The 11,506-nt window shown below is 43.2% G+C and overlaps 1 protein-coding gene across 1 annotated transcript in view; it reads left to right on the top strand.

Moving 5' to 3' along the window:
• ARID5B (AT-rich interaction domain 5B) overlaps positions 1–11,506 on the top strand; it is a 116,399-nt gene extending 104,893 nt beyond the window's left edge. Inside the window, 6 exon segments of the mRNA XM_040563772.1 lie at positions 1,732–1,930; positions 5,687–6,419; positions 6,422–6,861; positions 6,863–6,935; positions 6,938–7,789; positions 7,792–11,506. Of these exon segments, the coding sequence (XP_040419706.1) occupies positions 1,732–1,930; positions 5,687–6,419; positions 6,422–6,861; positions 6,863–6,935; positions 6,938–7,789; positions 7,792–7,832 (2,338 nt within the window). The 3' untranslated portion in view covers positions 7,833–11,506.

Below are 11,506 nucleotides of genomic sequence, written 5' to 3' on the forward strand. Positions count from 1 at the left end.
CGTCGATGTAGCCCGGTGTGAAACCCGGCCTCGCCTCCAGTGAAGTCCGGAGCGCTGTGTGCAGCATGGGGAGGTATCCGGTGCTTTTATGAATATTTGTGCTTTGAGAGTGAAATTTAGCAGCCTCAAGTATGAACAAGATTATTTTTTTCTGATTCTGCTTAGTTATGCTTTTTATTATATAAACATTAACTGTAATATTACAGTGGGAAGCAGGTATTTGGCAACTACATATTATTTTGCTAAGTTTGCATAGAGGGAGCAGTTTCCAGTTTTAGCAGCTGTAACATGTTTAAACTCAGTTTGTAATGGGATCTGAAGATGAATATTCCCTGTGGGCTCTGCTTAGCTTCATTACTGGAGCCCTGCCAAATTCAGGGCTAGAAAGTATTATTCACGCCTCTTTGCACATACCATGTCAGAGCATGCTCAGTTAATGAATTTTGTTTCTAATATAGCATAAATTAGGTTTATATTTTAACATAATTTATGTTGTATTTTATTAAAATGTAAAATATTATGATCACGAGCAATCTAATTTCTGCTCTCTTAAGCCCAAACTGTGTTTGAACATCTAAGTATGTAAATCAAAATTGCATGCTTAGGAACTGATTCTAGGATAACAAACGAATATGTGAACCAAAGAGGTTTCTGCCTTGGAGTCTTAGATTAAAGATAATTACGGATTCCTGGTATTTGAACAGATTTATGTTGTTTATAAGCAAAGTACATTTTCTTCATAGAGTCAACTTGTCTTTTTTTTTTAAACAAATTATGTTTGCTGTATTAAAGTTCATATTTTTAAAGTCTCAGTCTTGTATTAATCCCACAGTGAGTCATTAATCATACCAAATGCATTATAAAAACTTTAATCACTGAAGTTGAAACTGAGATTGTAATGCAATCCATCCCTTTTAATTATATCAGTTATTTTTCCTTTCAGATCAAGAATTGCAAAGGGGAAAACAGATAGATTAAAACTCAAAGTGTTTGGTGCTTTTGGGGGAGGATATTTTTTCTGTTTGTGTTTCTTTCTTTTTTAAAGTGATTTGGTATGCTTTGTGGAGGCAAGTTCCACGGCTCAAAATTCCTTCACTTTTAACTCTTTTTCTCCGTCTTTCCTTCCTGTAAAAGACAAGACTCATTTGATAAGGCAGGGACCATGGTGACTGTCACTTTGCGGGTGTGTTTGGAAGGCTCGGGTGGGCTGGTGCTGCACCACGCTGCGTGCTGTGCCTGCCGTTGCACGTTCTGCACTCCGATGTCTTCTACCCAGTTTCTGGCATTTACCCTTGCACTCAGGGGAACCTCCAGCCTGGGAACTGTGTAGCTGTTATCAGGTTGGCTGTGGCTTTGGAGGTGTTTTCCTGGGGTTTACTGCATGCTTTTAAGGGTAGGGAGGGGAAATAAAAGTAAATGGTTGCTTTTTTTTTCTATCAGTCTAAAACATAGTGGCTCATATCCTCATCTTTACAAATTGGTGTAGCCGCATAAACCACTGCAACCTTACTGACAACTGAGACATACCAACTCCATGGAATTTACGCCACATGATAATCTTGCCAAATAAATTGATTTATCATACTTGGATTTGTAGATGTAGAGTTTACAGTGTTGCTTTTATGCCATGGAAGAAAATAGATTTATTAAGTAAACTGCTCATAGTAGATACATTTTGTTCTTTGCTAGAATGGCAAAATCTGATCAATTATTTGTTCCTTAATCCCCTAGATTAATCCTGCCGTATGAAAGATTTATTAAAGGAGAGGAAGATAAGCCACTGCCTCCAGTGAAACCTCGAAAACAGGATAACAGTTCCCAGGAGGGTGAAGTGAAAACAAAAGTGTCTGGAACAAAACGCATCAAAAATGAAAACCAAAAGAGCAAGAAGGAAAAAGATAATGCACAGAAACCCCAAGATGCATCTGAGGTTGGTTGCTTTCCTGCTTTTCAACTTTTCAATTAAAAATGTGCGCTTTAATCACTCAAAATACAGTGATAAAATAGGTAATTTAAACTGGAGGATTCCATCAGTTGGCCTTTGAGTTTGTTCAGCAATGGAAATTCATTATTGTGGTACTGTTTGTGTTGTGATTTCGCTGGGCTACAGCCACCAGTTAGTTTCTTATTGCCTAAGAGTGATGGCAGAAGACCAAGCTCTGGATGTAGCAAGTATCATTTCTGCTCATTGTATTATACAGTGGTCACCACGAAAAGATCAGCAGCTGCCAAAAGGAAACCACACAACTACCACAGTTATTTCCTAATCTAAGTATAGGGTACAAGAACCCTAATACTGCTGATAATGCTGTGGTAACTGTTGGATACAGCTGGTTTTTCTAGTGGTAACTCCTGGATCAGCATTTTCCATGGCTTACAGATGTATGTACATGTCCACCAAAAGGATATCACTCCCAGGATTTTTATCGTGTTATACTGAATCTCGCTTTAGACTCAAAGGTTGGATTTTGAGGGAAGCCTTAACTGAGACCGAGGTCTCTCTCACATACCAAGCTGGTTTTCAGCTGAGATAGGTTCCTATGCGTCACCTGCTTCACATGGGCAGGCCTGGTTTCCGATAGAGGCACATGTGTGCACCCATAGGACAGCTCTCATAAAATAGTAATTTGTGTTCACAGACCATGATTAGATAGACCAGTGGATTCATATTTGTCTGCAGGTAAGGGCAAGTTTCATATTTTGTTCATGTGATATAAAAACCAGTGGGGTTTTTGCTGCCATGTTTCTTAAGCACTTCTTTTGCCCATCTGATGCCACTTGTCCGGTGCCCTCCGTGCAACCCATGTGTGAGTGAGGCAGTGAAGCTCCTTGCACACAACCCATGCGCAGATTTGCTTTCCCTGTCTCAGTCGCCAGGTCACAGCAGCCTTCAAGGCATTGCAGTGGAAGTATTTAAGAATGTCTAGACACATGGTGTGCCCAGCAGACTACAGCTGCTCCCTTTTGCCTTCATTGTCATCTGGCAGGTACTTAAGTCCTGTTTCTAAACCAGTTTGGAAATCGGTATTGAGTCAGCTACCAACACCATCCTCCTTGTTGTTTAAAAAAAAAATAACAGAACCGTAAACACAAATGCATCTGAGATTTGTGTTTCAAGAACAAAAAATTCTGATTTGCATGTCCCACTACCGCTTAAGTTGTGCTTACGATGACAAATGTCATCTCCTGTCCAAACCAGAATTTGTTTTAAATTGTCTTGATCAACAGCAGCTTTAATACTGAATATAAGAGCACTCCTCAGAGAGAGGAGGTTTTTTTGGTTACTCTGCACCGTAATTGTACATCAGGGAAACCTGTTGGGGGATGAACCCCTCTGCTCCTGATTGAAATAACCTAGAGAGGAGAGTGCACACAAGCCTCTTTAAGTAACTGGAAGGTCACAATACAATCGCCCAAAGCAAGGAAATGTGGATTACGGCTTGTGCTCCCTTTCCCCTGTCACTCCTTTGTGTCTGGTTGTTTACTGTGGCGTCTTGGATCAGCAAGATACCTCACGTACTGTTGGTACTGCCACAGCTAAGCACAGCATAAACAGCCAGCACCCAGCGCGTCAGACCTTAACTTTGAATTTCCTTGCTTTTGTGTTCCCTATCCAAACTTCCTGCCTGCTTAAACTGCAGTTATTTTTGTATGTGGATCGCAGGAAGAGTTCTTAAGCTGCGCTTTATCGGAAGCGTTTAAGGAGCCTAGGCGAGACAATGAAAATGTACAATTGTGGCAGTTCCATTGTAAATTGGTACCTTTTACAGCAGAATTAATGTTCTTATCCTCTGACTGAGATGAAAGATGCCGTCCTGCCCCCAGTTAATCAGGGTGGGCAATTAAAGGAACTCATCCTTCAATCAGGTCACAGTTATGGGTGGTTTACAAGAAGACTGAGCAGGGAAGGGGCCCGCAGGAGGGGCACATCCGCCCTGGGGTGGGCAACAGAGCTGCAGCGCCCATCGGTGGCTGCTCCACAGGGAGGCTTCCGTGCCCAGAGCCTCGCGTCCAGCCCCACTGCCTGGAGTGAACTCCCGTGTAGGTGTGTAGGCGTCGCCCCAGCCAAGGCACTGCTTAAACTGTTCCTGCACGTGGCCTCGGAGCTGGCTGTAGCAGTGGGCTGCAAAAGCATACCACGCTACAGATGTGCGGTCCTCTCCATTGCATGTTCAACTCATGCAGCATATGAAGTATGTGGGGAGATACTATAACTTTAATTTATTAGGGTTGCATTTGCTTTTGTGCTCTTCGCTGTTTTCCTGCCATCACAATGACATTGTCAGTGTAACAAGATACCAGACAAAATGCTATTAGCCTTAGACTGCACATTTCCTCACAATAGCTGAGACTTCAATCAAAATGTTGCTTAACAGAAACAAAGAGCAGAATGTACAGTTATTAAATATGATTTCTCTCTTTTTTTTCCGCCTTGCTTTGCTCATCTGTCTGGTATTTTCCTGTAATTTTATAAGCTCAAGAGACTAGTGATACTACTTTGTAAAGGACCTAATGATGGTATTTGGACTGCAAAAGGCTGCTATTAGTTTAAAAAGAAGAAGTTACGATGACTAACAGACACTGTAACTAATAGGCCAACGAAACACACAGGAATATTTAAAAGCAGCTGCAAAGAAATCTCTGAGATGGTTAGATTTGTTAGGACCTTCTCCAGCCCCTCGCTCCTATGACAGACCATAGAGCAGCATTTAGATAATAACTTTCTCGATGCGTCTTATCTGTACAACTAAGAAGGAAAGAAAACAATAATAATAAAGGGCTCGCACAATGCTGCTGTTTTATGATTGTCTTATACCACGACATGTCAGAGGAGAATGACAGCAGTTTTGAAAAGGGCTGTCAGTCAGCTGGATTGCAGATGGGACGCTCTGATGACCTCTGCGAGTCACAGTTCAGCCAGCGACATAATGGGATGAATAGCGTGAATTGTGCACACAAGCTGTATTAATGGGGGAGCAGAAAGAGCTGCAGTCCCGTTGACAATAACGTATAAAAGCTATGTTTGTAATAGTGTGCACACACTTACTGAATGTTGACAACTTCATTTTAATCCGTTAATAAAAAAATGTGTGTCCTAGTTAAGCTGCGGCAGTGATTTGCTGCCTACAATAGGGATTCCTAGTATGCCATTTCTATCATTTTCACACTTTAATGCAGAACTGGGTGTGAATGATCTCCTCTGTGATCACTGAATTTTAAGATAGCCGTTCTGGAGAGACTGCATTTTCATCTTTATGTAACAAATAACATAGGATCTTTGTGCAGTTTTCATAGGTGAAGTTGGCTAGCAAGAGAAATTTCTATAGCCTTATTGTTTGTGGTATGAAATCTGCTCTTCTGCATTTGCCTAATTAATTTCAAAAGAATATAACCTCAGTGTTTAGCTATCTGGTGAAGCCACTGGTGCCTCTAGTCAGGTTACAAACATCTGCTGTTTTGAAATGCCTTATTATGACATTGGCAGGGATGTTGTATTTCTTAATATTTCCAGGAGGTATGTTTCTTTGTTTGACTCTGATACCTGGTATTAGAGCTCTCACATTCCAACAAGGTGATTGACAAGTACATCTCTAGGAGTAGCAAATAGTGTACTGTGTATGATCTTATTAACAGCCTGCCAAAATGCACAGCATTCTTATTACTGTCAATTGTATCATTTTATTAGGTTTCATCAGAACAAGAGAAAGATCAAGAATCAGCAGACCAGAAAAATTTCCCAGAACATCCTACAGCGGGAGAGATGAAACAGCCCATGCAAGGCCCTCCATCTCTTTTACCAGAGGCAGCTTGGCCTCTACCTCTGGAAAAGACAGATTTGACAGAAAACAGCTCGAACAGTGAGAAATCCAAGGAGGATGTTCCTCACTCATCCTCTTTCTCAAGTGTATCTGTGCCCCCAGAAGAAGATACTATGCTGGATGCCACTGTCACGAAACGAATGCACCCCTCAGCAGATGCCCTGGAAGACCCAAAGCTGGAACAAAGAATACACAAAGCTTTTAATGAGAGCTTAGAAAGCGAACCTTCAGAAATGCCCTTCACAGCTTTTCCAGTCCAGCTGCCCACTCAAAGTGACATGGAAGATGACAAATTGCCAGAGATGGCTGATTACATTGCAAACTGCACGGTGAAAGTGGATCAGCTGGGAAACGAAGATATCCACAACGCACTGAAGCAAACGCCCAAAGTACTGGTGGTCCAGAACTTCGACATGTTCAAAGAAAAGGAGCTGCCTGGGTCCATGAATGAAGACTCCACTTTTGGTTACACACCACTGCTCTACTCAAAGGGTAATCCAGGCATCATGTCACCCCTAGCAAAGAAAAAGCTGCTGTCGCAGGTCAGTGGGGCAGCCTTGTCATGTAGTTATCCTTATGGTTCTCCTCCACCTTTGATTAGCAAAAGAAATTGAGCAGCAGAGATGAACTGTCCTCAAGCATATCACAAGGTCCCCACATCCCGAATTCTGATCCCATAGCAATTAATAGGCCAACAGTCATACAACATGTACAGAGTTTTAAAACCAAGGAAGAAAGGAAATCAATTAATGACGTTTTTAAACATGACGTGCTAAGTAAACCGGATCCTCAGCGCTGTGATTTTTCAAAACATCACCTCAGTTCTCTTGCTGAGTCGTATGTACCGAAGACAGATATCCAGGACTGCAAAGATAAAATGAGTGAGAAAAGGGCACTGCAGCACTCCCATGTGCCCACTTTCTTGGCAGATTTTTATTCATCACCTCATCTGCACAGCCTTTATAGGCACACAGAACACCACCTTAATAATGAACAGACATCAAAGTACCTCCCCCGGGACATGTTCAGAGAGTCTGAAAATTTCTACTTTTACTCAACACAAACACCAAGAAAAACTAAATTTAAATTATCACCCATCTTTGCATCAGCAAGAAAAAAGGCGTCAGTGGAAGCCTCTTCAGATGATCAGCCAACAGATTTGAGTCTTCCAAAGAGCATACACAAACAGACTGCAAAGGCTCCCGGCTCCGGCCTCTCTCATTCATCTGTGGCCCAGCAAGAAGGCAAAGGTATCTCCCCGTTCCAGGCTGTGAGCAGCCAGACAGTGAGCATAGACTGTAACCCCAAAGCTTGCCGTGTGTCCCCCATGGCCATGACAGCCCCTAAAAAACACAGTGAGTTGCTCCACAGGTCTGGGAAGCAGCAGGCGCAGAGACTGGAGAATCTGAGGAAGATGGAGGGGATGGTGCATCCTATCATAAGCCGCAGAACGAGCCCTCAAACCATTGGGGCTGCCCGGCCTTTGAAGCGGAGCCTGGAGGACTTGGACAAAGTCATTTCCGAAAAAAAAATCCGAGCTGTCTCTCCTCTGCACTTACCAAAGGAGACCTCGGCGAAAGAAAAGGTTCCCGATGCAGAGGGGGAAGGCAGCAAGCCGCTGCATGGCCTGCATTCAGGCAGCGTGCTGGAGAGCCACAAATTTCCCCTCTCGGCCCCGATCTTCCCAGGCTTGTATCCAGGAACCCTGTGCACAGGGCTGAACAATCGCCTCCCGCCTGGGTATTCCCATCCTTTACAGTACTTGAAAAATCAGACCGTGCTCTCCCCACTAATGCAGCCTTTGGCTCTTCATTCCTTCATGGTGCAGAGACAGTTCCTCACGTCCCCTACAAATTCTCAGCAACTGTATAGACACTTAGCCGCAGCAACACCTGTAGGAAGTTCGTACGGTGACCTTTTGCATAACAGCATTTATCCTTTAGCTGCTATAAACCCTCAAGCTGCATTTCCACTTCCCAGCTGTCCTCTGTACATCCCAGCACAAAACTGTAAACCCCCTCACTCGAAAAAAAAGTCTGAGAAAACAAGTTCAGTTAGCGACATTCCTTCCCCTGTGACGATGTCTTGCAGATTTAGCAATCTGTATTTTTGTCAACCTGGATGCAGTCGTATCCCGCATAGCGGAAAGCTTCAGAGTGTGATCAAGACAGGACTATCTTTAATTCTGGCTCCACGTCAGCCCCCTCTCCCCTCACCCCTGCCCTGGCAAAACAACAACACAAAACACACAAAAAAAGTCTTTGGATTTTGCATATGTGTTTTCTGAAAGGACTTGTGTATGGTAAGAGCAAATGTTCAAAGGGAGCCGTGGAAATGCAGGCCCAGTCCTGAGCTCACTGAAATGAGAGGTGACATTTGCATTTGCTTTTCATTGAGCCAGGGACCAGAGGCTGAGCGTTGTTGCAAATGAGTCAAGGACTCGAGATGAACCTGGCAAGGAGAAGAGGGCCGAGAATCCACACAATCATTGGATGTGCTTTTTTGGGTAACTTTTCCTGACTTTTAAAGATTCAATCAATGCAATGTATAGTAAAACGGCAATAGATTTTTCATTTTAACACTATTAGAACAGAAGGGTAAACACTGTTTAATTTGACTGTACATATCCACTTCATAAACTACCAGTGTCACATTTGGTCACAATAATTTATATAGTTTTGTTTGTCCAGTATATTCTGTGCTTTATGTTCATTTCTTGTTTTGTTTTTGTTTTTCTTTTTTTTTAAATTAAACAGTATCATTTTATCTGCAACTTTTTTTAAAGGCTGTGGCTGTCCTAATTTTTTTATGTGTTTGTAATTTTTCCAGTTTCTTCATACTTGGAGCAGCGTTTTTGTTTTTTTTGTGGTAACGTTTACTGTTTACAAACTGAAGCAACTGGTTCAGATTCATTTTAACAGATATAAACATACTGTAGGTAATATTATGGTGCAAGGATGCAAGCAAGGTTCCTTTCCCTACGGTCCAGTCCTGCAGGGTGCTGAGCACCTCCCGCTCTCCTCGTGCTGTTGCGGCAGCTCACGCACTGCTTTCCCCTTCCCACCGAGCTTTGCTTTCCCATATCGTGGTCCGTGAATTTGTCAAGAGTCGCACTTACCTTACCTAGGCTGTGAAACCCTCCTGTGTACCAGATCTAGAAAACAAAACCTCACTGACACGAGCTGCTGGTTGGCAGAGGGGTCCAGAAAACGGATTTGTGGTTTGCAAGAATGTTGAGAATTTCAGAAATTAGGACAGGAGCCCGTGCTGGTTTGAACCAGAGGTGGCCGGGTCCCATGCCATGGGCCAAGCTCGGTGGAATGGGTTGGGGTTGTGTGAGGTGGTTGCCCCGCCAGCCCCGGCCTCCCCACTGATGAGCGCAGCCAGTGCCCATGGGCTGGGTCTCTGCTGGTGGCATCCAGCCCCTGGGGTGGCAACGGAGCTGGTGCCTGCTGGGACGGTCCTTCCACACCCTGCGGGCACCGCAGCCCTCCCCGGGCATCCTCCGCAGAGCAGAAGCCAGGAGCAAAGGGGCTGGGTTTTGATAACGAAAGAGCTTTCCTGTGGATGCATGTTCACGTTGAAGGATGTCACCGCCATGCAGCTGAGCGTAGACATCGATAAAGAGAAGTGTGGCTTGGAGGCTTTTTACAATGTGAACATTGGTTGTGATTCAAACCATCTCAGTTATTGTTCAAAGACAGCATAATCGATACGAAAACAAAAATGGAAACTACTAAGAAACACTTTGCATGCTAGGCATGTCATTAAATTTTCCCGTGATATGAAGCCAAATACAATATAATGTATCATAGTTAATATCCAAAGGTGGAAACCAGAATAATATACTCATCTACTGTTAAAGATCCAGCTTCTTCAATTAAATACTTTATATTCCTGTGGTAAAACTATATTTAATTGATCAATAAACAGACTAGTAGAACTTAGAACATGGATGTGCCAATGCAGAGCATCCTGCTGCTCCACAGATCATACAGGAACAAAACCGCAGGCTCAGCTGGGCAGAGGCCATAATGTTGAGGACATCTCTAGTAAAGTTGCACTAGATCTGAATCATGTGAGAATCAGGGGTTTGGGGATGGGTGGGGGGAAGGAGGGTGGGGGGACAGAGAGAATATGAGAATCTACAGCAAACACAACTAGGAGCTTGTGTGTTTGGCAAAGCAAGCGTTTCTCCTTCTTGTTTAGGTTAAAACGTGTGTCCTGGATTTGTGCATTTGTTTACGCAAAGTGTCCGCTTTCCCTTTGATTGTGTCGCGTTGGAGTTTGATCGTAGCCTTTGTGAAGCAGAGTTAACACCGTGCGGGGCAGGGGGAAGGTGAGCAGGGAGGGAGGCTCCTCACTTGCCCTAGGAGGACACTGGCCCCTTCAGTCTGGGGAGGCTCATCATATGATGGGCAAAACCTCAGGACAAATAAAAAGAAATGGTAGTGTAAACCCCCAACAGAAGTGGTGTGTTATTTATTTAAAAACTCCTAAGAGAAATCTTGGAAATCTTTTGAAAGGCTATTGAATTCTCCATTGGCTGAAAAGTCTTTTTTTTTTTTTTTAATGTCTTAAATAGGGCTTTGTTTGCATTGTTTGAGTTCAAGGGGCCTTATTATTGAATGAAATTGCACAAGCCTGTCTTTGTGCAATCAAACCATTGTTATTGCTAGGTTTGTAAAGGAAACTGTGGAATCTAATTGGCAATAGAGTCATAAATCTATTTACCAAGAACCAGTTCCAAGAAATGTTGCAAGCTGAACGCACTATGTCCAGGATTCATTAGGGATGCTAAAGGTTGTAACGGCCCAGCAGCAACGGCTCACGCGTGCCTTTTGGCTGCAGGCTGAGCCTGACTTCACGAAGCACATCAGCAGTAGCACTTGTCAGTGCAGTGCACTCCTAGCAAGAGCCGAGGTGTGCGAGGACGGCGTTTTGCAAGTCTGTCTTGGCAACGTGAAGTGTTTGCCTGGTATACCCATGCATGGGAAGCAGTTTGTCCCAGTTCGGGACGAGGCGGCAGCACGTGGCAGCGGTGTCGGGAGCTTTCGGGGCATACCGGGATGCTCCTTGGCGCGCTCTCCTCTGCAGTGGTCAACCAGGCGGCATCGGGGCCGATCGAACAGTTGTCACATTTTAGTGAGAATTCCTGAGAATTCCTGCGCTGGTGTGAGGCCCACGGCATTGGAACTGTTTCCATGAGCACTTACTATGGTGTTTGCTGTAAACGTGGTTGATACTTCACTTGTTCTCTTCCTCCTCCTCCCCTCCTTCCCTGGCCCCATAGTTTTAAATATGTTCTAATAATGGCAGCATAATCTACTAGCTGTTTATACTTTTTTAACTTTCTTTTGTTGTAAATATTGTATACTTTTTGTGATTCAAGTTATGTAGCCTATATGCTCTGTAAGGTGATGATTTGTATATATAAAAATGGCCCAGTAATATTATATAGTTTCCCATTTAAAAGGTTATTGAGTAACCTTTGCGTTAGTTTAAACACTACCAGAAATAAAGCTGAGCCAACTAAACACTCAATTTTTGTATGTTTTCCAAATTGTACTTATTAATGCTTTTGATACTGTATTATGTGCCAATAGTTTCCCAATCACATAGCAGGCAAAAGATATTTTGTACTTTTTGATCCACTGTAATATTTAATAAAAAATGTTACTATCTGT

Source organism: Cygnus olor, chromosome 7 (assembly GCF_009769625.2).
Source record: "Cygnus olor isolate bCygOlo1 chromosome 7, bCygOlo1.pri.v2, whole genome shotgun sequence".
Lineage (NCBI taxonomy): Eukaryota > Metazoa > Chordata > Aves > Anseriformes > Anatidae > Cygnus > Cygnus olor.